This window comes from Elgaria multicarinata, chromosome 14 (assembly GCF_023053635.1).
Source record: "Elgaria multicarinata webbii isolate HBS135686 ecotype San Diego chromosome 14, rElgMul1.1.pri, whole genome shotgun sequence".
Lineage (NCBI taxonomy): Eukaryota > Metazoa > Chordata > Lepidosauria > Squamata > Anguidae > Elgaria > Elgaria multicarinata.
The window spans coordinates 30,102,097-30,130,073 of record NC_086184.1 but is presented as its reverse complement, the minus strand read 5'-3'; the positions used below and the strand labels follow the sequence as shown (position 1 = coordinate 30,130,073).

The window sequence follows — 27,977 nt, the reverse complement described above, 5'->3', positions numbered from 1 at the left end:
GTGAGGGGTTGATGGGCAGTATTGGCTATCAAAGGTCTAGGGAGAAAGACACGCAGCGGGAGTATGGTGATTGTCTTAACCAACTGTGACAAGAGTCATGCAGGCATGCCTGCCGACATTGGCTGCGTTCAGACAACACTTTAGTCAATGGTGGGTTAATAGTCAATTCACAGTTAGTTATTTTGCAGGTACTCCCATGTTCCTACACAACTGTGGAGTGGTTTGGGCCTTGCGTTGAGTGGTCTAACACTCAGCCCAGCGTTTGAATAACACAGCCCCTGTCCCTCTCCCCACCCTCCCTCAGTCTTCCCAGTGCTATCTGAGCAGCCTCTGCGAGTTCTGCCAACTGTAGCAGAGCAGCCAGCGTGGTTTTGGCCACTCTTGCCCAGGAACTCTGTAGCCAGCCGACATAGTCCACTCAACCCTGCAAAATAGTCCACTGAGCCAAACAGACAACATCCTAACCAACAGTTGTGCGGACAGTCAACTCTGCAGAGCGTTGGTCATCTCAGTTGGTTATTTTGGGGAAATAGTCAACCGTGGGGTGGTTTTCGCCTGACAGACAACCGTTGTCCACTCAACTGATGGTTGACTACTTCAACCACTGTTGTTTATCATGTTGTCTGAACCCAGCCAATGTTGGGGTTTCAGGGTCTCGCGGCTTTGAATTTTTCATTTTTCCTTCCATTTGGCTTAAACAAGGTTAGAAATTATTTCAACTGCAATTGCAGTTTTGAGGGAAGATCTGAAATTTGCAAGTGTTGGAATTAAGGCAACCAGAGTACAAATGCTGACCAGAAAGTTGTCTGCAAGAAGTTTGTAGCTCCACTTGGGATATCCAAGACCCCAATACCTTGTGGAACCTGCTTTCCTGCTCTTCTCCAAGATGGAAAAATCCTAGTCCTCTTCCAGATACAGTCCGCCTTCTTCCCAAAACAGCAGAATTTGGGGGTGTTTTGTAACACCTACTTGAGAGTCCAAAGTGAATATACCCAGGATTGTGTTGCTGCTATGACTAGCACCAATTTGCAGCCAGTATCACGTTGTCTCGCAAGCAAATCCTACCCAGTTCAGTGGGACTTACTCCCTACTTAAATATATACACCTGATCTGCAATTTCCACAGGGCTCACTCCTCCATCCCATCTAATCGCTGAACTACTAATTGCTGAAGGGCAGTTCATCAAAAGATTCTACTCTATTTCGTGTGGTTTGAATAAAAACAAAGCTCCTCCTCCTCCTCCTCACACTGCACATGTTAATTGATTCAACACGGCAGTGATTGTCCATATTATCACCCAACAACATTTTGTGAATAGCAACTATTAAGGTAATTCCAAAACCCATATTAGCATAATACCTATATTAAGCCTACCAAAGAATCACAAAAAAATGTGCCAGCTTTCGAGATCTCCACATCTCACCATCAGGGAAGATGTTGCAAATAGTGTGTTTGAAGCAGGGGGAGGGAGTAAAATCCCTGAAAGTGATTTATCCAATCCAATAAAAAAATATTGCTTTTAGCCAATGGCCTTTGCATAAAGTAAATACACACACTGAGGGAGAAAAACAAAAAAAATACCAAAGTAAAAGACAATACATCTTGTATACGAAATTTTTTAAAAATCTAAAATATACTTATCCCTGTCTATACTTTCTGCACTTCAAGTCCCTCTGACAACACCGTTTACCTTCGGGCATTTACCTCCAGGTATATAAATCTGCCAATTTGAAGTGAGCACTTCATGCACGTGGGGAAGTGGACGGTGTCCAGGCAAGCTTAGGCCAGAACGAATATGTTCGCCTTTAATTGAAGTCCCATTCATTTCAGCGGGTCTACTCTAAGTAGGGCTAACCTTGGATACGACCCTAAGGAGCCACAAGCCTTTTTGCCGTCCTCCCTCCCTAGTGCGCGAGCGCGGAGCTGCGCGGGCAACCCGGCGGCGTCTGCCCCGTCCGTGCGCCCACCGCTCGCTCAGCCCTTGACGCAACACGGCCGTGGCAGCGGCAGGGACGGGAGAGGAGGCGGGCAGAGGCTTTGGCGCAGGCGCCTTGCGCGCCTCTATTGTCTTTCCTCCGGTAGCCGTCAGGCGGACTGGCTGGACGGGCAGGCGGGAGCCAGCCAGCCAGCCAGCCAGCCCTCGCCGAAGCAGCGCCGACGGAGCGCGGCCGCCCGGAACCGGGGCGCGTGGCGAGGGCCTGAGCTTGTTCCAAGGCCGGCCGGGCCGGGCCGGGCCGGGCCGGGCCGCGGCTTGACGGAGCGCGGCGGCGGCAGCTGCCAGAGGGGAGGAAAGCCGCGAGGAAGCGAGCGAGCGAGCCAGCCAGGCCGGCCTCCCGCCGCCTGGATGCGGAGCAGCGCTGCAGGGCTCGTGCAAAGAAGCCGCGGCGGCGGCGGCAGCAGCAGCAGGGGCCGCTTTCTTCCGTAGGGCGGGCCCCGAAGGCGGGGCGGCGTTGGCCCTGCTGCCTCGTCGCCGTGGATGAGCCCGGGAGGAGCAGCGGGCCGCCCGTTGGGGCGCGGGGGCGGCGGCGGCAGCAGCAGCAGCAGCTACTGCTGGGGTCGGCGGCGGCGAAGGCGGAGGAGCGGCGCCGACGGCGGCGGCGGCGCCCGGGAGAGGATGCCCGGCTCCGGGGGCCGCTTTAGCTCCTAGTCTCGCGCGCTGCTCCGGCGGCATGGGCGGCAAGCAGAGCACGGCGGGCGCCACGGCGGCGGGGCGCTCGCGGGCCGGCGTGTCGAGCGACGACAGCGCGGTGCCGCCGCCCGGGGCAGGCCCCCACTTCGGGCACTACCGGGGCGCGGGCGGCGGCGGCGGCGGCGGGGCCGCCATGGGCTTGCGCAGCCGCTCCGTCAGCTCGGTGGCTGGCGTGGGCGTGGGGCTGGGTATGGAGCCCGCGGCGGCGGCCGGCAGCGTCCCCTTCGGCCTCTACGCGGCGGCGGCGGCGGCGGGCGCCGCCAGCGGAGCCACGACGGCCGCGGCCCTGGCGGACTCGGAGCGGGGGCCCGGCGGGAGCGGCGGGCCGGGCGCGGACGCCACCTCTTTCGCCCATGGCAACGGTTACCAGGAGACGGGAGGCGGCCACCCGAGGGACGGGATGCTCTACCTGGGCTCCAGGGCCTCGCTGGCCGACGCGCTGCCGCTGCACCTCGGGCCCCGGTGGTTCAGCTCGCACAGCGGTGAGTGGCGGCCCGGCCGCCTCGGGCCCTCAGGGGGGTTGGGGGCAGCAGCAGGGGGGTTGGGAGAGGTCCCCCCTGCCTCCCTCCCTCCCTCCCTGGAAACCAAGGAGGAATAATGAACGCAAAATTCAAATAGTGTCATAAACCTTTAACAGCATCTTTAAAAGGAAAGAACCCTCCCTCCAAATGTATCTCTCTCACGCACCCCTTAGTTAGAAAATAAAGGCGTTGTGGACTTGTCACTTTCTGTTGAAGAGGTTCTGGGGCTCATGTTTGCCTGCAGAGAGCCAGAGCCCTTGGTTTTAAAACCAGATGTATCAGCCCTCCTTTTTTCTTTCTTTTTCTTTACTACTTTTTGTAGAGCGAGCGAAAGGCTCGGCATCTAGAAGCCTGGGCAGTGGGTTCGGCTAATCCTGGTGACGGCACTTCTTACTGTAACCTACACTGGAAGATGTGGGGTTTTTGCCCGTTTTCCTCAGAAAACATTTGCGGGAAGGGTTCCTTGAGGCCTGTTCTGATGTCTGACACAAGAGGTGATGCATTGCTGTTGAGAGCAGCGTCCCCCAATCTGGCACCCTCCAGATGTGTTGGGAGTACAACTCCCATCATCCCCAGCCAGCCAGTGGAGGGGAAGGGATGTGGGGGCTGCAGTAGGTAATGTGCCTTTTTGCAAGGTTTAGCAATGTTATCAGAGGCCTGCAGGGATTGTTTAATGTCTTGTATCCCTGCAGACAGAAATCACCTTAGAAGGCTGGATGCTCTCTGTTTAGTGTCCTTTTTTCCTTGGGCTTTTGGAGGAAGATGAGGCTTTTACTGTGATAAGAGCCTTTATATTTTCCTGCCTGTGCGCCTCCTTTTTTATCCAAGCTTGAAAGGGAACCCTGTAAGTCCTATCCTGCTGATCCTGGAAATGGAGATAGGTGAGAACTCTGGGATTCACAGCATGTGATGGACATGTTTGTGGGCTCCCTGTGGAAGCATTTGACTGATGCCTCTTCGAAATAGGATGTTGGACTGTATTGGGGTGGGCACCTTGTAGCCCAGAACATCTGGAGGGACACACTCCCATGATCTGTAACCATTAGCTATGCTAGCTAGGGCTGATGGGAGTTGTAAGCCAGAACATCTGGAGAGCCACAAGTTTCCCACCCCTGGACTAGATGGAGTTTTAGTCTGCTCCGGCAGAGCGCTCTATAAAATATGTTAACCCAAGGCCAGGCCTAATTGGAGCAGGTTAGAGTTGCAGGAATGTATGGTATGGTCTCTGTAGGCTGTTGTGTTGTAAGACTTGGGATGATTCTAGGTTTTAAAATCTCACATGATTGTTCTCAAAATACCTGAGCCAGGACACCTGATGTCATTATGCAGGAAATGGGAGGTGTCAGTGTGCAGATAAAATCTTAAGGTGCCTTGGAAAATAGCATTTGGGCCTAACACTCCCTGAGGTGCTTAGAGGACTTATCAAAATATACTCATTTATTATATTATTATTATATTTATTTGTATCCCGCCTTTTACCCAGTCCTGGGCCTCAATTTAGTAATGGTGGTGGTTGGAGGGACTATGTACTTTAGTTTAATGCTGCCCCTGTGAGAGGAAGTGGGGTTAGTGTCTTGGATTGACAAGATTTTGTTTGTTTGTTTGTTTCTGAAAAAGTCCAAGGGGTTTTCCCCAGCTAGCTCAGAGCCAGATTGTTTTTGAGAGGAAGCTGATAGAAGAAATTATTTTAGGTGCCGGGGTGGGGAGTTGAAGCATTTACAACCCAATCCCGTGATTCTTAACTTGGAAGTATGTCCCACAGTAAGCTTGCATAGAAATGTTGCTGAAGTTTTCTACTTGCAGAGAACAAGTATGCAAAAATTAAGCAGCATCTCCAAGCAAGGAAATTTGTACCCAGGTTCTGGCAAGGAGTAGAGGGAGTCACTTGCATCTTGCTAGCTGATTATACTTTAGTTTGGCCACAGCTAGACCTAAGGATTATTATTATTATTATTATTATTATTATTATTTATATAGCACCATTAATGTACATGGTGCTGTACAGACTAAAACAATAAATAGCAAGACCCTGCCGCATAGGCTTACATTCTAATAAAATCATAATAAAACAATAAGGAGGGGAAGAGAATGCACCAAACAGGCACAGGGTAGAGTAAAACTAACAGTATAAAAGTCGATATGCATTAGATCTGCTGATGATATCTAGGTTTAATTGATATTTTAATCAATTAAGGAAGAACCATATCAGATAGACTGAGGCCATAGCTAGACCTAAGGTTTATCCTGGGATCATCCAGGGTTCGCCCCTGCCTGAGCACTGGATCCCCTGTGTGTCACCTAGATGGACAGGTTTGACCCCTGGACGATCCAGGGATAAACCTTAGGTCTAGCTATGGCCTCAGTCTATCTGATATGGTTCTTCCTTAATTGATTAAAATATCAATTAAACCTAGATATCATCAGCAGATCTAATGCATATTGGCTTCTTCCTAACTTCTTGCTCTGTTAAATATGATTATTCTTTTGTTTTGCTTTTTCACCTTGTATCTTAGAAGAATTGCATTGAACCAACAATGCTCAAGATGGGAAGGTGCTCTGCAATGTAATTTCTTTGTATTCCTTGCTTGAATGTTTTGCTAATCTTGTTTGTTTAGTTTGGGGCAGGTGGGGTGTAACTGATCCCTCCACAAAGCCAGAGGTAGTTTGTTACCCAGGTAACGTAGCTCTTCTCGAAACCTCTTGACCTTACTCTTATTTGCCATACTGAAGAGGTGTGTGTGCTACATCTGTATTTTTGTTTTAAATTCCTGCCCCTCCTGAGGAAAGTTCTGGGTGGCTCAGAAGTTCATTTTGAATTTTTGTCCAGTCGTGCTCTCCACGTCGTTTCTTGTTTTGAGTTCTCCCCCACCTCTGCCAGAGTAGCCTGGCTACCATGACTTTGACCAAAATATCGTACCACCAGTACAGATCTATGGCTAAGTGATACTAAATTTCTTTGGAACAGCTAACAGACAAATCATGTATTGTTTGGAAAATCATTGCCTGAACTTCAAGGTGTGTGTAGATGGTTTACTGCCATGATGTCTTCTTCGCTTGAGACCCTTTCTCAGCGGATGACTCTGATAGAGCTGATTAAAAATCCATGTCTTTAGTGTCCAGATAATTAAGTTAATCTTCCAGTTAATGTTCTCCATCACCTGATGTTTCCCTGAACAGCTGGGGGCTTTTCTGCTTGGTTCTGTCTGTGTTGCAACATTCTTGATATCCCATTGTGGAGGTGATGGGAGGAAGGATCAGGAGTCCCGTGAAGGTCACAGCACACAACACACAGAACTCATCTCCACTCTGCGGACTGCTGCTTGTATTTAGAGCTCTGACAGAAGGTCTCTGGCCCTTGACTCTTTAAGTCAGCCCTTCCCCAACGTGGTACCTGCCAGATGTGCTGGACTACAATCCCCATAATCAGTCAGCAGCGGACTAATGGGAGTTGTAGTCCAACACATCTGGAGGGTACCACACTGGGGAAAGCTAGCTTAAGTTATTGAAGGAAGAGCAGGAAAAACCTTGCAAAGTCATTGGGGTTTGGGTTTATTTGCTTGTTTTGCAATGTAGTCACAGCCCTGCCTCTTATAGCAGTGAAGTGTGGCATTTAGCAGCCAGCCAGGGCTCCTGAATTCTGCCCCCTTGAGGTATTTATTTATTTATTTTATATCCCTTGCTCCTGTGGTACTCTGGGATTATCTTCCTAGACAGGATCCTATCTGGGCTTTAGCCCCACTCAGATTAGTTTCAGCACAATTGCTGTATCATATCTTATGACAGGCTCTTTGGACTAATTCAATGAATGGTTTTCTTTTCTATTCTATTCTGAATGATGTGCCTCCAGACCATGCACTGGGACCTGATTCCTTGCCTGGAGAAACAGCTAGCATATCTCCCCACCCCGGCCCCCTCTTTTCAAGCCACTTGATGAGCACAAACTAATGATACCACAGAAGACCACTTTAACAAACACTGCCTTACAAATAAACTAACGAAAGTTAATAGCCCGCAAATTAGTAGCTCACCTGCCTACACATGCCTAATTTTAATTACTTGTGACCTAAAAGGGAGGGAAACAACCTTTGCAAAGCTTCCAAAGAAGACTCTTGCTCCCTTCAGGCATTCAGGCAAATATCTATTTATAACCCCACCCAATCTGCTAGTATTTCCTCCCCTAAGCCAGGCTTTATTGCTAAAATAGAATGTAAGCACAGGCATGAGTTCATCCACTTTCCATGGATCCTAATGCTTATCACACCTTTTCCATATATATTGGACTACAGCTCCTATCATCCACAGTCAGGTTGGCTGGTGGGAGTTGTACTGTGGACTATCTGGAAGGGTTGGGGAAGATTGTTTAGCTTTGTTATGTGGGGCTGGATAACTGTGTCACTCTGTCTTTGTGATTTTCCTCCTACCTTCCCTTTTCTTGAGCAACAGTCCCTTGATATCTATTGAGTTAAGAGCCTCTAGATGGGACTTTCTTGAACTATCATTACAGCTTTGCCAATGTCTGTTTGCTCTGAGCCGCTGACCTTTCTTTGGATGTCTTTGATAGCAGAGGTGTGGAATAGAACATCTAATTAATATGGCAACAGACTTCCTGAGATTTATTTATATCCTGCCTTTTTTCCTCAAGGAACATGATCCACCTCCTCTCTATTTTATCCTTACAACCACCACCCCGCGAGTTAGGTTAGGCTGAGAGTCAGTGACTGGCCCAAAGTGACCCAGTGAACTTCATGGCTAAGTGGCGACTAGAACCCAGTTCTCCCAAGTCCCAGTTCAGCACTCTTAACCACTACACCGGCTCTCACAATCCTGTTTCTCTTTTATGCCAGTGCTGGTCTCTTGCGCCAGTGTAAGCCTTCTCGCGCTATGATGCTGCATGGTACTGAGGGCTGAGTTAATAGTACAACAGGTGCAAGATACAGCAACGATATTGAAGCTAAGCCAGTCTGGGTCTGTTGAGTGCCTGGACTGGAAATATCTGGGAACCTCATGTATGCACTATTGAGTCCCGTGGAAGAAAGGAGGGATGGGTATTATTTACTGATCAAATACAGTTGTTCGATAAAATGCATAATCAAGTAACAGATTTCAGCAAAATGTGTGTTTTACGTTTCAACTTTCAATGGGGTACTCCACTTTTAGCTTCATAGCCCCACTCCTCAGCCTTCTAAGGCACTTTTGTTGAAGACTATTAAGCATTTATGCCCATCAAATCTCAGAAAAGTTCAGGCCTTGTGGATCACACATGAACTATGTAATAGACTTGAACTATGGTAAGCTGCCTTGAGTGCCAATTCCTTGGTAGAGAGGTGGAGTACAAAACAAATCAATATGAGTAATATTGGTGCAACCATGCATCTGTCCTTTTTAACGGAAGAGGTGCATTTGGCGCAGCAGGCGGGTGGGCGTGTCCTGCCAAAAGAGTCACGAGATGGGAGCCGTGCTCTGCTATGGGGCAGGGCTGTTGTACAGAGTTTTGTTTTCAGCATGTACATTCTGCAGGAAGCAGCCACCATGTGTATGGTTTAATACTTCCTATGGGAAAGGAAGTGGGCAAGCTGTCAGAGAAGCTGCAAGCTGATGGTTATCTATGTGTTATGTGCTTGTTAGTTGCACCTGGGGGTGCTGCTCCCAGATACTGGTGGTTCTGCAAACTCCCTTTGCCTTGTCTAAAAATGCACAGGAAATTCACAACCCTTGTCATGGGTGGAAGAGGCTTCCTTTAAAGCAGAGGTGGACAATTTGTGTCCCTCCTGATGTTTGGCCTACAACTCCCATTAGGCTGTGGTGACTAGGGCTGATGGGAGTTGTCGACCAAAACATCTTGAGGGCCACAAGTTGCTCACACCTGCTGTAAAGCTTGGGAACCTTCAGTTTGAGGAGGATTACGTATGCTTCAGGTATGTAGTCTGCCATGGAAAAGAGCAACAGACACACATTTAGGAATGGGTTAACCTAAAGAAGGCAGTGGATGCAGAAGATATTTTCAAAAAGATAAAATATAACACATAATTGCAGCTTGACAACAGGGGTGGACAGAAAGTAGATCTCCAGATGTGTTGGACTTCAACTCCCAACATTCCCGCTGATTGGTCATGCTGGCAGGGGCTTCTGGTAGTTGCAGTCCACAACCTCTGGAGATCTGCCTTCTGCCCACTCTTGCTGTACAGCAGACTAAAAATCCAACACATGCTCACTTGGGCAACAGCAGACAAATAGCAGCCATTATGTGAATGTGGAAAATGCCTCTAGTGTGGGTTCTATACAACCTGAGACCACAATTTGAGCATCTACGACCAGGTTTTTGTGGTAAATAGAAGGGAGTAAAATTATCGGTGAGTGAAAGGGGTATTGTTTTGTTTTTCATATAATGCTGCTATTGTCAGATTTAAGAACATAAAGCCATGCTGGATCAGACCAAGGGTCCGTCTAGTCCAGCATTCTGTTCACACAGTGGCCAACCAGCTGTCAACCAGGAACCCATAAGCTGGACACAAGTGCAACAGCACCCTCCTGCCCATGTTCCCCAGCAACTGGTATAAATAAGCTTACTGCCTCTGATACTGGAGGTAGCACTTAGTTATCAGGACTCGTAGTATCAATAGCCTTCTCCTGCAGCCACCCCCTTTAAAGCTATCGAAATTGGTGGCCAGCACTACATCTTGTGGTTGTGAATTCCATAGTTTAACAGTGTGCTGTGTGAAGAAGTCCTTCCTTTATCTGTCCTGAATCTCCCACCAATCAGCTTCATGGGCTTCTCTGCTGGGTTCTAGTATTATGAGAGAAGGAGAAAAATGTCTCCCTATCCACCTTCTCCACACCATGCGTAATTTGGTACACCTCTATCATGCCTCCCCTTAGATCCTTTTTCCCCAAGCTAAACAGTCCGAGCTGTTGTAGCCTTCCCTCCAGCCCCTTGATCATATTAGTTGCCCTTCTCTGAAGAAGTTCAACAGATTTGCACAGCAAGAGATTTTCACTATCTGTCAAAGTGAAAAATTCTGGTCAGGAGCATGGATGTGACCACTGAATGGGAACTTTTAAGGACAACTGCTGGGTTTGCTTGTGGAACAGGATTGTCCGATTCCACTGTGGCCTGCTGGATCCATGCCATGCTTGTATCATCTTGACTAGAAGATTCAGTTTAAGCATTCACCAGGGTGCTTTTGGTAAGCCCAGGGCAGCATCCTGAACTCTTTGTATCCAGACAATAACATGACAACGACGGTGGAAAGTTCATTACCTGCCTCGAGTTGCATTCTCAATTTGGAAAGCTTTCTGGCAAGTTGATCTTGCTGTCAAGTAGAATAGTTGGCAATTGCCGTGCAAACTGCAGTGACTCCCTGCGATTTGATGTTTCTATGATGGAAAGATGTGTTGGCATGTACATTAATGGTGCTATATAAAATAATAATAATAATAATAATATTGGCAAAAACCTACAGCATCCTCTTCAGATGTGTTGGGGTTATAACTCCCAGCATTCTCCAGCTAGCAATCCTGGCTGGGGGATGCTGGGAGTTGTATTTGCCACACATCTGGAAATTACCCGGTTTTGTGAGGGCTGACCTTCAGTGATGTTCTTCTGCAGAGAACAAGCTAGATTGTTCTCTTTTCATCCAGGAATAAGTCAATGAAGATAGAAGACACAGCGATTGTTAATCTGTAACCAGCTGTTTAATCACGTCCTTTGTATCATTAAAAGCAAAGCGGAGTTGTCACAGTGTCTTGCCTGTGAACGAGCACCACAGCAGATACTGCTTTTTGATTATATATCAGTGGGGAAAGAGCACAACTTGTCCTTGGTACATAAACTGAAAAGGTAGGTTGGGATCTACAGGTAGACCTTTGGGTGACTTGCAGTAGATCAGCCTTCCCTTTTGCAGCAAATGGTTAGTGAGGGTGTTTAAGCCATCGTTATGTACCCACCGTGTTTAGGAATGGTTCACACAACATGATAACTAAGCCATAATGTTTAGCTCAAAATGGTTAACCCCCATGGCTTAGCGTGCTGTCTGAACAGGGTCTTTGTTATATCTATAGTACCTCCTTCAACTTGGTGCCCTCCGGATGAGTAATAATAATAATAATATATTTCTTACCCGCCTCTTCCTTTGGATCGAGGCGGGGAACAACATTAGTACAGGAATCAACACATTTTAAAAATTCTTGATTTTACATTAATCTGGGTAGGCCTGCCGGAAAAGGCTAGTCTTCAAAGCTGCCTTAAAATCACATTGAGAGTTAATATTATGAATCTCCTTCGGCAGGCCGTTCCATAATCCAGGGGCGACAGAAGAAAAGGTCCTCTGGGAAACTGATGTCAGCCTAGTCTTGGCTGACTGAAGTAAATTCTCCCCAGAGGACCTGAGTGTGCGGGGCAGACTGTATGGGGGAAGGCAATCCCACAGAGTAGGACTGCAACTCCCATAATTCCCTGCCATAGAGGTCACGTCACACTGGTGGGACTGCTGGGAGTTTCAGACCAGCATATCTGGAGGGTGCCAGGATGGGGAAGGCTGGCTGAGAGCATCAGTCCTCGGATTGACCATAAGGGATGCCACGAGGTGCTTGGTTTAGTACCTGGAAGCTGGATAGTCAGTAAAACAGGAACCGACAAAATGCAGTTGACGTATTTTGTGTGTGTTACAGTGCTATTGTAAACACATTACCTAGTTGGCCCACCCTATTCCCTGTATTGTGTGGATGAGCAAATGCTGGAAGGAGGAGCCGTTTGTTGAGATGGACCTACTAGCACAGTTTAGATTGCATTGTTTGGCCAGTATAGGTAATAGTGTGCCTGAATGGAATTACTGGTGTGTGTGTGTGTGTGTGTGTGTGTGTGTGTGTTTGTACAGCTAACAAAAAGGAAGCACGAAAATAGGATGGAATGCTAGGTTAAAAAGAAGAAGTTACATGGAGATTTTGATGAAACATCTAAATGTAGCACCTTACAATTTGTTTGTATTTTTCAGAGTATTTGAAAAGATGGGTTTACTCGTTTAAGATTTTACATTTTAGATGTTTTACTATCTACATGCAATTTTATTTTTTTTACCACATCGATTTTACGTTTCTTAATGTCTTTGGATTACCTCTAACGAAGGAGCTCTTTGTTCCCGAACACGTTGGGTTCAATTAAAAAAAAAAAGTCACCTTTGAAGAAATGTTCTCTTTTCACATTCTGTTGTGTTCATACAGCATCATACCACATTTTACAACTTTTAAGCACGGACAAAAAAGGGTTCTTATGTGCAAGATTACTGTTCAGCAGTGATGTTTTCCACACAGAAACGAAATATGTCTGCTCACATCACACCACTGACCCCAGTATTCTAGCTATTTTAGTAAGTGTGAACCTTGGTACATGCAAACAGAGTTCCATGCGTGTCTGTCTATCCGTCTGCCTTGGTGTAGATGGGGGTTAAGAGTGCTGGGGGTGTGTATGGACATATACAATGCTGTGCTGGGTCAAAAAGACCTCCCCCACACCTTCCTGGGGAAAATGGTTGTTCTAAAAAAAAAAGCTAGTTCTCCCCCCTCGGAACCCCTCCCCTGTAATTTTTTCTGCCCCCCCCCCTCCCCAGTGCCTTCACACCACCAGCCAAGGACACTCACCCACCTTGGCATTTAGTGGGCACAATCTCCCAACACACATGGCCATAACAGCAACATTTTAAAAGATATTTTGCTTTCCTTCATAATGTTTGTATTTGTAATATGTTCTTGCATTAACTCTTTCCCCATCGTTCTCTTCCTCCCCCTATGCGCCTCTCCATCCCAGTTGCCAGCTTTCTTTGATGATTAGGAATGGTTTGCTTATGGGTCAGGCAGAAATGGCTAAGGAACAACTCATATGGGAAATCAGGATAGACTTGCTATGTATGGGTCAAGAGATGGGATTTGCCCCCGAAGGCATGGCATGGCATTAGCCAGAAATGGATGACTGGAAGGAGTTAGCTCTTGAAGTAGGACTCCAGAAGAGAGGTTGGATTTGTTATTCAGATAGAAAACCAACATGATAGCAAAACATTTGACAGTGTAAAGCAGTCTTCTCTAACCTGGTGCCTCCAGATGTGTTGGACTGCAACTCCCACTATCCTGTTGGCCATATTTGCTGAGGATGCTGGGAGTTGTAGGCAACACATTTGAATTCCTTCCCCCAGCCAGCCCTCTCTCTGTATCCTGCTTTACTAATAGCTCTTCTTAAGAACATAAGAAGAACCATGCTGGATCAGACCAAGGGTCCATCTAGTCCAACGCTCTGTCAACCAAGGACCCACAAGCAGGACACAGGTGTAACAGCACCACACCACTGCTGTATATAGGCAGACTGCTTCTAATATTGGAGATAGCATGTAGCCATCAGGACTAGTACCCATCAATAGCCTCCTCCTCCAGGCATTTATCCAACCTCCCTTTTAAGCCATCCAAATTTGTGGCCATCACTACATCTTGTGGTAGTGAATTCCATAGTTTAACTCTGCACTGTGTGACGCAGACAAGCTGGAGCGTGTTCAGAGGAGGGCAAACAGGATGATCAGGAGTCTGGAAACAAAGCCCTATGAAGAGAGACTGAAAGTACTGGGCATGTTTGGCCTGGAGAAGAGAAGATTGAGGGGAGACATGATAGCACTCTTCAAATACTTAAAAGGTTGTCCCACAGAGGAGGGCCAGGATCTCTTCTCGATCCTCCCAGAGTGCAGGACACGGAATAACAGGCTCAAGTTAAAGCCAGATTCTAGCTGGACATCAGAAAAAACTTCCTGACTGTTAGAGCAATATGACAGTGGAATCAGTTACCTAGGGAGGTTGTGGGCTCTCCCACACTAGAGTCATTCAAGAGGCTGCTAGACAACCCTCTGTCAGGGATGCTTTAGGGTGGATTCCTGCATTGAGCAAGGGCTTGGACTCGATGGCCTTGTAGGCGCCTTCCAACCCTGCTATTGTATGATTCTATGAAGAAGTGCTTCCTTTTTTCTGTCCTGAATCTCCCACCAATCAGCAAGACAAGAACTCTCAGGGGCTGCATTCCAGTGGTGGGCGGAGCCAAAGTGACAAGGAGTGGGGCTGAAGGCAAAATGGGGCAGTGCCAAAGCAATGAAGGAAAAGGAAAGGAACCTCTCGTGCAAACACTGTGTCATTACTGACTCTTGGAGGGACACCAGCTTTCGCAGACGTTTTCTTAGAATCATAGAATCATAGAATAGCAGAGTTGGAAGGGGCCTACAAGGCCATCGAGTCCAACCCCCTGCTCAATGCAGGAATCCACCCTAAAGCATCCCTGACAGATGGTTGTCCAGCTGCCTCTTGAATGCCTCTTGTGTGGGAGAGCCCACAACCTCCCTAGGTAGCTGATTCCACCGTCGCACTGCTCTAACAGTCAGGAAGTTTTTCCTGATGTCCAGCCGGAATCTGGCTTCCTTTAACTTGAGTCTGTTATTCCGTGTCCTGCACTCTGGGAGGATCGAGAAGAGATCCTGGCCCTCCTCTGTGTGACAACCTTTTAAGTATTTGAAGAGTGCTATCATGTCTCCCCTCCATCTTCTCTTCTCCAGGCTAAACATGCCCAGTTCTTTCAGTCTCTCTTCATAGGGCTTTGTTTCTAGACCTCTGATCATCCTGGTTGCCCTCTTCTGAACACGCTTCAGCTTGTCTGCGTCCTTCTTGAATTGTGGAGCCCAGAACTGGATGCAATACTCTAGATGAGGCCTAACCAGGGCCGAATAGAGAGGAACCAGTACCTCCTGTGATTTGGAAGCTATACTTCTATTAATGCAGCCCAAAATAGCATTTGCCTTTCTTGCAGCCATATCGCACTGTTGGCTCATATTCAGCTTGCGATCTACAACAATTCCAAGATCTTTCTCGTTTGTAGTATTGCTGAGCCAAGTGTCCCCCATCTTGTAACTGTGCATTTGGTTTCTATTCCCTAAATGTAGAACTTGGCATTTATCCCTATTAAATTTCATTCTGTTGTTTTCAGCCCAGCACTCCAGCCTATCAAGATCACTTTGAAGTTTGTTTCTGCATTCCAGGGTATTAGCTATCCCACCCAATTTGGTGTCATCTGCAAATTTGATCAGCGTTCCCTGCACCTCCTCGTCCAAATCATTAATAAAAATGTTGAAGAGCACTGGGCCCAGGACTGAGCCCTGCGGCACCCCACTCGTTGCCTCTCCCCAGTTTGAGAAGGTTCCATTGATAAGTACTCTTTGAGTCCGATTCTGTAGCCAACTGTGGATCCATCTAATAGTTGTTCCATCTAGCCCACTTTTAGCTAGTTTGTTAATCAGAATGTCATGTGGTACTTTGTCAAAAGCTTTGCTGAAGTCAAGATATATGACATCCACAGCATTCCCACAGTCCACAAGGGAGGTTATCCTATCAAAAAGGCCTTATAGCGGGGTGGTTTGCCGTTGCCTTCCCCGGCCGTTATTACCTTTCCCCCAGCTAACTGGGTACTCATTTTACCGACCTCGGGAGGATGGAAGGCTGAGTCGACCCGAGCCGGCTGCCTGAAACCAGCTTCCGCTGGGATCGAACTCAGGCCGTGGGGAGAGTTTCAGCTGCAGAAACTGCTGCTTTACCGCTCTGCGACCCCCAAATATCAGTGTATTTAGCTTACTGACAGTAACTAAGTCTTAGGAGAGAACATAAGAAGAGCTAAATGCTAGAACAGGCCAAGGGTCCATCTAGTTCAACACTCTGTTCCCATAGCAGGATTTTCCCTATTGCTCCTTGGAGATGCCAGGGATTGGACTGGGGACTCTGCATGCAAAACAAGCCTTCTATCCCTAAGGAGCAGTCACTCCCCGGAATTTCGGAGGAATGTAATACAGACCTAGAAACACGTTTTTAAATGTGAGGTTGTCTCTCCTTCCTGGCCAGCATGGTCCTCCTCTGCTAGGGTGGAAAGCATTGGAGCAGCACCCACGGCCTCGAAAATACGGAGTTCTTGAAAGACAAGCAACCTTTTCCCTTAAAACCAAGCACAGTCTTGAGAAAAGAAAGATGGTGATGGTGACGGTGACCCCACAAAGGAGCATACAGTCTCTCCAAACTCAGTCACAGGTGACTGTGGGCCTTAAGGTACCAGTTGGAAACAAACAACAAAGGCCGAAGTGTGATAAATAGATTTGTCCAGTGTGGCGTATCCAGGAAATGGAAGCTTCTAGGAAACCTGTTTGTTTTGAAATAGCTCTTAGGCCCTTCTCTTCCTTCATTTGATTTGTGCTGAGAATGTTCTGCTTAAAAATAATACAGCCAAACCCTAAGCCAGCCTTCCCCCCACCTGGCACCTTCTGGATGTGATGGACTGCAACTCCCATCATTCCCAGACATTTGGAGGGTGCCACATTTGGGAAAGCCGCCCTAACCAATCTTCCTCTTAGAAGCATGTCTTGCTGGAATTGCTTTAAAAAAAATTATGTGTAGCATATTAAATATTGACTTTTTGTTGTGTCCCTTGTTAACTAAATCAGTTACTTCTTAAAAGAATGAGCCATACTCAATTGGGTTTTTTTAAAAATAAAAATAAACCCATGGAGATTGTTCAGAATCCCCCCCCCCCCCGGGTGCTTATAAATTACTCCTTCTCCTCTGTGTTTATTATTTTCCTTGTAATAGAAGATGGACAGGTCTATAATTTCCTGGAACATTTTCCTCCCGGATGGGCTAACAACAAACTGTAACGAGATCTGGGTTAAACAAGGGACATTAATCAAGGGTCATGAATCTCTTGGCTGAGAAGGGCCTGCGGTCAAGATTAGTCTCTGAATGAAGGGAAAGGTGTTGGAGAAAGCAAGGAGGGCTGTAAAGGGCACGAGGCTTATGTTACTGCAAACGGAGGCGAGGGAGCCTTCCAGCTGCAGCCCTGTTTGTTTATTTGAAATAATTATATCCTGCCTTTCCATGTACAGTCCAAGGTGACTAACTCGAGAAACATAACATTATGACGAAAGGCGAACGGAGATCTCCCTAAGCAGGAATGCTCAGAAGTCTGGGCAACAGAAGGAACCTCTCCCTCGTTGCAACCAAACACAGGTTTGCAGCAGCCTCCCTCCTCCAGGCCTGTTCAGTATGTTTGCACTCCAAGAGTAACCAGGTTGTTGCATCCAGTCCAGTAACCTTCTCCAACCTAGTACCCTTTGTGGGTTTTGAACTTCAACTTCCAGCAGCCCCAGCCAGCAATGGCCAATGGGCAGGCATGCTGGAGGTTGTAGTCCAAAGGTTGTGTGTTTTGAGAATGACCTGCGACCCAGTAGTTACAGTCAGGGTCTTGTCTGCAGCTCATCGCTATAGCTGTTTACCCAGGCCAAGGAGGTCACCAAGAGGCAGTCTATGGGCCTTGCTAGACCTACCTGATAATCCAGTGGGGAGTCAGGGCGAGGGCGTGCTGCAGCTAGTGCAGGCCGTCGCCCCTAGCTAGATGTAACTCGTGACGGGGTAAGGGAAAGCCCCGTCGCGTCCTCCATTTTTTTTTAATCTTAAAGGGGCCATGTGCGCAGGAGCGCACCAACGGAGAAGTAAGTAGTTTTTTTAAAAAAATAAAGGGTTCCCCGCTCCCCCTGATTTCCCCCCCACATTGTCTGATGCCCCCCCGCCCGCTCGCTCGCCCGTCCTCCCCCCGCTTGCCATGCCCGTCCCCGCTCGCCATGCACTGGCCCCGTTCTTCTTCCCCCCATCCGCCATGTCTGATGCCCCCCCTGCCCGCTCGCCAGCCCGCTTGCCATGCCCACCCGATCACCCACCTGCCATGTCCGATGCCCCCTCCACGCCCCCCCGGTGATCTCACCCCCCCTGGCTCCGCTCTTTCCCCCCCCATCTCTCCTGCCGGGTCCGCTCTTTCCCCTGGCCCCCATCTCCTCCCCCCCGTGATTTCTCCCCCCCCCCGGCTCCTATGGAATGCTGTGCCCAGTGCGCGGCTTCTCCCGGCTACTCGCGAGTAAGCAAGCAGCCGGGAAAAGCCACGGAAGTAGCTAGACCTTCCGCAGCCCCGGGCTCAGCCCGGGGCTGCAGAAAAGCTGGGCCATAAGCGAATCCGGTTATCCCGGGTCAAGGAATGACTTAGCCCGGCCTGACCCCGGGATCCCCTGTGCGTTGTCTGCACGCACAGCAGGGAGCCCGGGCCTCACACCAGGCTAACTCCTCGTCTAGCAACGGCCCAAGTCTCTCTCTTTCTCTCTTTGTTGAAAGGGATGACATCAGATAGGATGATCGGAATATCCTAAGCATAAGCAGAAACCATGCACAGGGTCCTGCCAAAATAGAGATTTACTGGGATGCAACTTTGTACCATCCAGTGTTGCATGTCTAGTTGTGACCGTCCCCAGTGCCCCAGGGAAAGGTGGGTAAGTTCAGCCTTCCCCAACCGGCTGCTCTCCAGAGGTATTGGACTGTGAACTGGCTGGGGGTGCAGGAGGTGTAGTCGAACAGCTCTGGAGGGTGCCAGGTTGGGGAAGTCTGCTCAGGGCTTTTTGTGGGAAAGGGGGAGAGCAGAATCCTTCCTGGAAGAAAAGGGTATCAGTGGCTACTAGTCCTGATGGCTAAGTGCAACCTCCAATATCAGAGGCAGTAAAGGCAGTGAGACTATTTACACCAGTTGCTGGGGTACATGGGCAGGAGGGTGCTGTTGCACTTGTGTCCGGCTTGTGGGTCCCTGGTCAACAGCTGGTTGGCCACTGTGTGAACAGAGGGCTGGACTAGATGGACTCTTGGTCTGATCTAGCAGGGCTCTTCTTACGTTCTCCCTGACTCCCGTCAGTCAAGGTCTCTGGCCTGCCGTCTTCACGCAACCATAGCACATCCCTCGTTGGCTCCTTCCTGCTCAGAGGCCAAGGAAAGGTCAGCATTGCTGAGGACCATGTGTGTGAGTTGTAGCCCTGACACACTACTGTGCACATCTAAATAAACTCTGCCTGGGCATGCCAAGACCATGTCCCTTGGCTACAGGCCAGCCTTCCAGCCATGGGGCATCACCTGGGGATGTCAATCAATGCAGCCTCCCTGCTTTGGCTTTTGGGAGCATCGAGCTGCTGACAGACACTGACTTTGAAAAGTGTGTGCTCACCCTCATTTTTGTCCTGTGGCTCAATCCGCAGTTGTGAGCAAACACACAGGCTCCATTTGAGCTTCCGCTTCGGATAAAAGCCTTGCTGCATGTGTGCACCAGTTGCTGGGGAACATGGGTGGGAGGGTGCTGTTGCACCATGTCCTGCTTGTGGGTCCCTGGCCGATGGCTGGTTGGTCACTGTGTGAACAGAGTGCTGGACTAGGTGACCCTTGGTCTGATCCAGCCTCAGGGCATTTCTGATGTTCTTATGCATCTTCCTCTCCTTAAGCCACTTTCTGCTCCCTTTCAGTTGGAATCGGCTTTCAAAGCCACCCAGACCCTTAGATTGCTCCCACCTGTGTGCACCTCAAAGGGGGCTTTGCATGTTCCAAGAAGTTGGGGGTGGGAAATCATTGTCTGATAGGTCAAGGGGGAGGGGTCCTCCTAAGCTAAACACCACGTGCACTGCAAGGAGAGTTAGCCTTCTACCTCACACGCCCCGTTCAGCCCACTCTCAAAAGCTGGATGCTGTGTGCTCAACTGTCCTCTGTTGAGGGAACTGAAAGTCATTGATATGCATCCATCACTTTTATTTCTGCGATGTGTCCAGCAGTAGTGCCGGGGCAAAGGCTGTGTTCACACGTAATGTTAAACCATTGTTTATCTGTACAAACAGAAAGGCTGCACAAGATGGCGGGGTCAAGTGCTCTTCTCTCTTCCCCCTTGTGGCTGGGAGGAGGAACAAACCAGCATTCTGTTTCACTTTGTCCAATTCCTGACTTGTGCGAATCAAGAATTGTGGTTTCAAATAAACTCTAGTCAGTTGCTAAACAATCCAGGGTTTGTCTGTATCTTGTATTGCAGTTGGCTAGAGTTTATTTGAAACCACAGTTCTTGGTGCATACTGAATTCTGTTTTTTTCCCGTCCTTCCAGTTGCATAGGAGAGCTGAGTGTGCAAGCCAGGTTCTATTCTCGCGCCAATTTGCTTATGCAAATAATACTAAGCAATGGTTTAATGCAAGGTTCCCCATGGTGGTAGCTTCCAATTCACTTCAGAATCCAATATAAACTTCTCCTGTTGACCTACAAAGCTTTTCACTGTCTAGCTCCTTCCTATCTCTCCTCTCTCATCTCACACTATTGCCCCGCTCGTGCTCTTCGCTCCTCTGATGCCATGTTTCTCACCTGCCCAAGGGTCTCTCCTTCCCTTGCTCGGCTTCGTCCATTTTCTTCCGCTGCCCCTTTCGCCTGGAACGCTCTTCCAGAACTTTTGAGAACTACAAGTTCAATCGCAGCTTTTAAAGCTCAGCTAAAAACTTTTCTTTTTCCTAAAGCTTTTAAAACTTGATTTTGTTCTGACTTTTATACTCCCTGTTTGGTGCATTCTCTTCCCCTCCTTATTGTTTTATTATGATTTTATTAGAATGTAAGCCTATGTGGCAGGGTCTTGCTATTTACTGTTTTACACTGTACAGCACCATGTACATTGATGGTGCTATATAAATAAATAAATAATAATAATAATATAATAATAATAATAAATGTTGGACTGCAGTTCCCTTCATTCCCACCAGCTGGGGATGCTAGGAATTGCAACCCCAACATATCTGGAGGACACAGGTTGGGGAAGGCTGATTTAGTATTGTGCGCAAGCTCTCCCAAAATTGGGCTAAGTGGGAGGAGTTGGAGTTCAAAGTTCAGTCTCCCTCTTACTTGTAATCAGCAAGATGTGTGATTGTTTGGTCAGCAACCAGATTGGCCAGTATGCCAAAGCCCCAAGCACCTTTCCTAACTCCTGAAACCCAGGCTGCTATCCTTTCTGCCACTTTAAGGACAGTGATGGCAGGGATACTGGGGGCAGAAGCACAAGTATAGTTTCCCAGCCAGCTGAGGAAGAATTTATATACTGCTCTACCTCCAGCAAGATTCCTGAGCAGTGAATAATAATAAGGAACAGCAGTCAAAATACAGAATAAAAACATTTAAAGTCAATATAACCATGGCTGGTCAATCAGGGAAGGCCTGTTTAAATAAAAATGTCTTCAGCAAGCACCGAAAGCAAAGTAATGTTGGCACCTGCCTGACATCAAAAGCTTTACTTTGAGTGGACTCCAAACGGACCGCTGGTCCATGCTGAAGCACGTCATCATATGGCCTCAATGACTGGTCAGGGAGAAGGCATTCTCTCGAAAATCCAAAATCATCTCATGATTGCTGTAGGAAAAGGCTGTGTCGCTCAAATGCCTCACTTGTGGAGGTGTGTGTGTGCTGGATTGTGTGTGCTGGATTGTGTGTGCTGATTCTGAGGCAAGTGTGCCACTCTTTAGCTAGCCTGTGCATCTCCACTTGGACACAGGAGGAAAAAGAGACTTAGAAGCTATAAAAATAGAGGATGTTTGGCTGGTTGCTGAGTGACAGGAAAGACTCACTCCTGGTTGCCCAGGTGAAAGCCTGTGTCACCCGACAAACAACTCTTCCCCTGCTGCTTGGGTTTGTTTTGAAAGATGGGGTGGCATTTTTGTTGCATATAATGGCTGGCATAATGTGTGCGTCAGTCAGAACAGGCTTCGCCACCTTCTTCTTACTAGAAACCGGGTCTGAGCTAAAATGGAGGTCCTGTTTTCCCAAATACGCTGCTTCCTATGGATATGGGGCATTCCAGCTTGTTGATAATTTATGAGAATGGAGTCCAAAATGTTTGCCGCCTTCTTTACTGTGGCTGCAGCTAGTGCTGTAGTATTCATGAAACCAATCTCCAAAATGGCAACACCTGCCACGTCAAAATGGAGAGTGCAACGCAGATCTTGAGTGTCTAGAATAGAATGACAATCACAGAACTATTTAACGTACGGATGAAGTATACACAGTATAATTGTGGGTTTAACTGAAAACACTAGTATTTCACCAAGAACTAAAGCTGAGTAGTTTCAACTTCAACTCTCTGTATTTGAGTTCCCCTCTTCTCTGTATACTTTGCTGTTGTGTCCAAAATTACTGTCTTGATGTGCGGGTTTTCCCTTCCAAGGGATGCAGGAAACATTTTTAAAAAAATAAAAATATGCCTAGTCCTGGCTTGGAGCCAGCTCATGGCCTGTAAACTGCCCAGAGAGCTTCGGCTATGGGGCAGTATATAAATGCAATTAAATAAATAAATAAATAAATACATCAGGGTTGTTTTCATAACAGCAGCAATCTTTAATCCAGAATGGGCAACTTGTGGCCCTCCAGATGTTTTGGTACACCGCTCCCATGATCCCTTACCATTGGCTATGCTGGCTAGGGCTGGTGGGAGTTGGAAGCCAAAACATCTGGAGAGCTACCAGTTACTTGCCTGTGCTTTAATTGATGCACTGCTGACAAGCTAGTTGATTAGTGAGTAGAAACTTGAATGATTTCCAGAGGCTGTGTTAAGTCTGTTGGAGGAAAATGTGACACGGTAAAGACTAACACTTTTATTCTGGCTTAAGTTTTCTTGGACACCATCCACTTCATCAGATGCACAAAGAGCTAACCTCAAATTGATAGATCTATATGCACTGCTGTGTGGGGTGGGGGACTGTGTTGTCAAAGAGTTGGATTGAAATGCTAAAAAGCACAGACCAGTTATTTTAACAGTTGCCATTCACAAATAATGTTGGGTGATAACACAGACATCATTGCAACGGTAAGCTCATCAGCATAGCTAGTGTGATTTAAAATAAGAGTTTGTCCTTATTCAAAACACAGGAAATAGTTTTGAATCCCTAGGTGAAAGATACTTGAGCATTATCATGCTGGTATCTCTTTTTAAAATTACTTTCTTCAAGAATGGCCACCTTAGGGGCATTTACAGAGTGTCCTGGGTGATTGAAATGTCCCCTCCCACCACCCCCTGTTTTCTGAACATTACCATTCCTAATGTCAGATTTAAGTTGCTCTGCAAGGTAAGGACAAGTGTATTTTCCAGAGCCACTCCAGTTCTGGTATGTTAATGTACTAGGGAATGGGAAAGAGAGGGGAAAAGTCATCCTAAAGTTTATAAGTATTAGTAGTATTTTGTTTTTTAAACTGTAAGTTTCTTAGATTTTCTGCAATATAAAAAAAGACCTTATTTTGAAGCAACAGGAACAAACTTTTCTCCGTTGTTCCAGAGTTGGAGAGACTCTTGATTGTGCAACATTTTGACCTCTTGCTTGGATAATCCCATGGCTCAATTTGCGGCCACCCCACCCACCCCGCTCCACATCTCTGAGTTCCTGAGAACTGAGCATCTTTTTGTGGAGTAGTGATGTTCATTATGTAGCTGCAAAGGGGAATAACTTTATTGTGCAGCACAGCTTTTCCCAACCTGGTGCCTTCCAGATGTGTGGGACAGCAACTGCCACAATTCCCAGCCAGTTCCACATCTGGAGGGCACCAGGTTGGGGTACGCAGTATAGCAGTATTATTTTAGAGTCTTTATTACAGCCTCAGATTCCCAGGTGAGACTAGCAGATGCCTACAAAAACATGTCTTACACAATACCTTTTTTTTAATAGTAAAGTTAAGGGTGATGGGGAGCTGTTTTCCTTCTCAGTTGGCGATTTCAGCTCACACAAATGTGAACACTTCTTGCTATGGTAACTGATCAGGGAGTCAGTCAGCGGAAGCCACACCTGCCTGTATTGTACTGAGTGACAGGCGTTGACTTCAACCTTAACCCACCTCTGCTCTTTCTATTCTTGTTCCTGTGCTCCCAAAGCAGGGACAAGTCTCCGGCTGGGAGCCTGTCTGTCGGTTTTGTTCTTGGCCCAAATGACTTGGCAGACTTGAGCTTTTTATTTATTTAAAGCGTCTTCATCCTTCTCTTCAGCCAAAAAAGGATCCCGGAGCAGCTCGCATGCAATCGGTAAAACGAGACAGTCCCTGTAAAGAAGGGACAGCATACAAGGGAAAAAGGGATGAGAAAGTGGGGGGGGGAAGGAAGTTAAATTAGTCCTTCAGCAGGACTGGTGGAATGCCCGGCCTCCCTTCTTGTCTCAGCTGCAGCCTCCTGGAATGGCTGCTGGTGGTGACAGAAGAAGGAGAGAGATGCATGGGCCCAGTTTGCTGCTGCAGGGGTGAGTGTTTGTGTGGGGGGGGGGAGTTTAAACATTTCTATAGCCAACTGAATGCAGTAGGTTGCTTCTGGCTTGATTTGCTTGAAGCAGAAGTCTGTTTTGCTTCTGGTTTGGACACCACACTTCAAGAAGGATGCAGAGGAGGGCAACGAGGATGATCAGGGGTCTGGAAACAAAACCCTATGAAGAGAGACTGAAAGAACTGGGCATGTTTAGCCTGGAGAAGAGAAGATTGAGGGGAGACAAGATAGCCCTCTTCAAGTACTTAAAAGGTTGTCACATAAAGGAGGGCCAGGATCTCTTCTCAATCATCCCAGAGTGCAGGACACGGAAGAATGGGCTCAATTGACAGGAAGCCAGATTCCACCTGGACATGAGGAAAAACTTCCTGGCGGTTAGAGCAGTATGACAATGGAACCCATGACCTAGGGAGGTTGTGGGCTCTCCCACCCTAAAAGCCTTCAAGAGGCAGCTGGACAGCTATCTGTCAGGGATGCTTTAAGGTGGATTCTTGCATTGAGCAGGGGTTGGACTCGATGGCCTTATAAGCCCCTTCCAACTCTACTATTCTATGATTCTATGAGAATGTCAGTCTCTATACTGGTTCTCATTTTGTAATGACGCCTTCCAATATTAGTGAAAATGAGAGTTAAGTTTTGTCTTTTTTTAAAAAAAAATCTTAATAAGGGAACTTTTTTTTTAATTTATTAAAAAAAAGCATGTATACTAAGCCTCGACAACGTGTGACCTGCCAGTCACATATTTTGGCCTTCCAGGTGTTTGACAGCCTTCCTGTCATCGTAGTCCCAGGCAAACAGCAAGCACTAGTGATTTATGGAGCCCTGGCTGGGCTATGTTTGGCTTGATGCTGAGTCACACGTTGTGCAGGCCTGGTGTATTAGACCCTGGTAAGAAATAGTGACATCTGTAGCCTCCTTTTATAATTTTATGTTCTTGTGGGTCTTGCTAAGGTTCCTCCAAAGAACGCTAAGCTGCATTTGTGTGAGTAAAGGCCAGACCTATGCCACACTTTCCTATGGCATATGCACACGTTGGTGCCTTCTGCGTTCACATGTGAGCGTGTACGTTTCTCTTATGCATTCCTTGATTTTTCAAGAAACCCACTGGTTGGTGTATTACCGAGTTCTCTTGTACAGTTTCACTGTCACCATTTGCCAAACCCACATCTGGCTGCAGTTGCATGCAGTAGCCATAGTAATAATTTTAGTGTTTAGCTGTAAGCCGTAACAAAAACAGAAGGAACGTTCAGAGTTGAGCAACAAATCAAGCTCTGCATATCCTGACCGCTCGTGCAAATAAGGAAACACACATGGTAACTTAATTTTGATTATTAAAAACCAGAAAGCCTATAAATTTCCTAGGTGTAACAAAATTCCTCCTGAGCCTTAAGTCAGATCCTTATAAAGAGGACATTGTGTAACATAACTGCTGTTCTTATAAGTGCTTTCATAGAAGGCAGAGGGCATAATGTTCAAGTCTTAATTCCGTAAAAGCATTTCTAGGTAAAATAATAATGTCCAAATAACTGGCTTTCTGATTATTTGACTTGATACACAAAAAGCCTGAACTGAGATCTGGGCATTGACTAGACAGTGGTTCCCAAACTTTTTCAGGTCACCGCCCCCTTGGTTCCATAAACTCATGCACAGTGCCCCCTACCCTACACTATAAAAATCATTATTCAGAATAGCAGTTTTCAACAGCCCACTAAGGAAGATAATAACAATAAAATTCAAAACAGTAACAATTAATTGAATATTTATTCAAAATCCAATTATACCTTTTCCCTCCCTTCCTCGGCAAGCCCAGGGCGGGTTCCTCCCATTCCAAGGTGCTGTGCTCCTCTGGATCCTGCTGTGGGCGGCCGGGCTGAGCAGCTGAGAATGAAAAAGGGGCCGTACTGCGTGCAGCCCCTTTAAATGGGAAGCACCCGCCACAGGCTTGCCGAGGGAGGGAGTGAAAAGAGAGCGAACGCCTCGCCTCTGTTTTGCAGCCAGCGTGGCGGGGCACACCAAGCAGGGTATGTCTCTTCATTAGTGTTTTGGCACTTTTGAAAGATTTCAGTTCACCGCTAAAATGACTCTTAAACGGTATTAATAAATGGGTGGATTCTTCCCCTATATGGCTTGGGACCAAACTATCTTCTCCCATAAAAATGTCCCTGGGTTCTAAGACCTTCTGGAGAGGCGCTTCTCAGAAAAGACCACCTCGAGCGCCCCCCCCGCCTCCTCTTTGCCTCTTAGCGCCCTCTGCCATCCCGTTGCCTCTTAACGCCCCCCTATGCAATCCCACTGCTCCCAAGGGGGCGGTACCGCCCACTTTGGGAACCACTGGACTAGATCTTAAGTCATTTGCTTGGAGCATGGGAACCTGTTGCACTCAATGTCCTGCTTGTGAGTTCCTGGTCAACAGCTGGTTGGCCACTGTGTGAACAGAGGGCTGGACTAGATGGACCCTTGGTCTTATCCAGCTGGGCTGTTCTTATATTCATATGAGAAGTGCAGCTGAAGGAGTATTTCTTGGAAAGCAAGATGTTTTACCCTTTGTGGTAGAAATATATCTTTCTGGAGAGGACCATGTAACTCCTGTAACGTATTCACGAACAAACATATTCACGAATACAGTTCTGTTTCCACCCACAAAGAGAATTATTCCGTTTCTGCCTTTCTCGGGCCCAACTACAAAGTCTTTTGCTTTGCATGCACAAGGTCTCAGGTTTGGTCCTGGCATCTCCAGGTAGGGCTGGGAAAGGATCCTGCCCGAAATTCTGGAGAGCTGCTGCCAGTCATTGTCGACAATACTGGGCTAAATGGACCAAGGGTCTGACTTGAGGTATAAGGTAGTTACTTTCAAGCTGCCACACTTGTGCAGAAAATCACCAGGAAGCATCAGTTTTATCCATAGACATATTAGTTCAGATTTTACTTCCCCACACGACTCTCAGTGGTTTAATGGTAAATTTTATTTTATTTTATTTATTACATTTTTATACCGCCCAGTAGCCAAAGCTGTATTGAAGTGGATGTGCTCAACGTGGCAGTCCCAGAGCCACAGCTCCAAGGAGAGTTCAAAAATGCTGGCAGCTGTTTTGATCCATATCAAGAAAACAGTTCTAGCAGTTTTCATCTCCACCAGGAGCAGATCTTTTGTACAGCTAATGGGCCTAAATTGCCCATTCAACAACAAGCCAAGCCCAAATACTTTGTATTACAACAGGGAATAATATATTGTTTCTGTGAAAATTCATCCCCCCCCCAAGCTCCTGTGAGGATTGCAGCTAAGCTCAGAAGAAACAGGAGGTGCTGAGGGTGGGGGTTGTGGCAACAGTTGGCTACAGAATCGGACTCAGAGAGTACTTATCAATGGAACCTTCTCAAACTGGGGAGAGGCAACGAGTGGGGTGCCGCAGGGCTCAGTCCTGGGCCCAGTGCTCTTCAACATTTTTATTAATGATTTGGACGAGGAGGTGCAGGGAACGCTGATCAAATTTGCAGATGACACAAAATTGGGTGGGATAGCTAATACCCTGGAAGACAGAAACAAACTTCAAAGTGATCTTGATAGGCTGCAGTGCTGGGCTGAAAACAACAGAATGAAA

At 47.3% G+C, this 27,977-nt stretch overlaps 1 protein-coding gene across 1 annotated transcript in view; it reads left to right on the top strand.

The window, feature by feature from the left end:
- The first annotated feature begins 2,668 nt into the window (after positions 1-2,668).
- The window catches only part of ZNRF1 (zinc and ring finger 1), a 45,456-nt gene continuing 20,147 nt past the window's right edge, over positions 2,669-27,977 (top strand). Inside the window, exon 1 of the mRNA XM_063141373.1 lies at positions 2,669-3,171. Coding sequence (XP_062997443.1) covers positions 2,670-3,171 — 502 coding nt within the window. The 5' untranslated portion in view covers position 2,669. The remainder of the gene's footprint in view (positions 3,172-27,977) is intronic.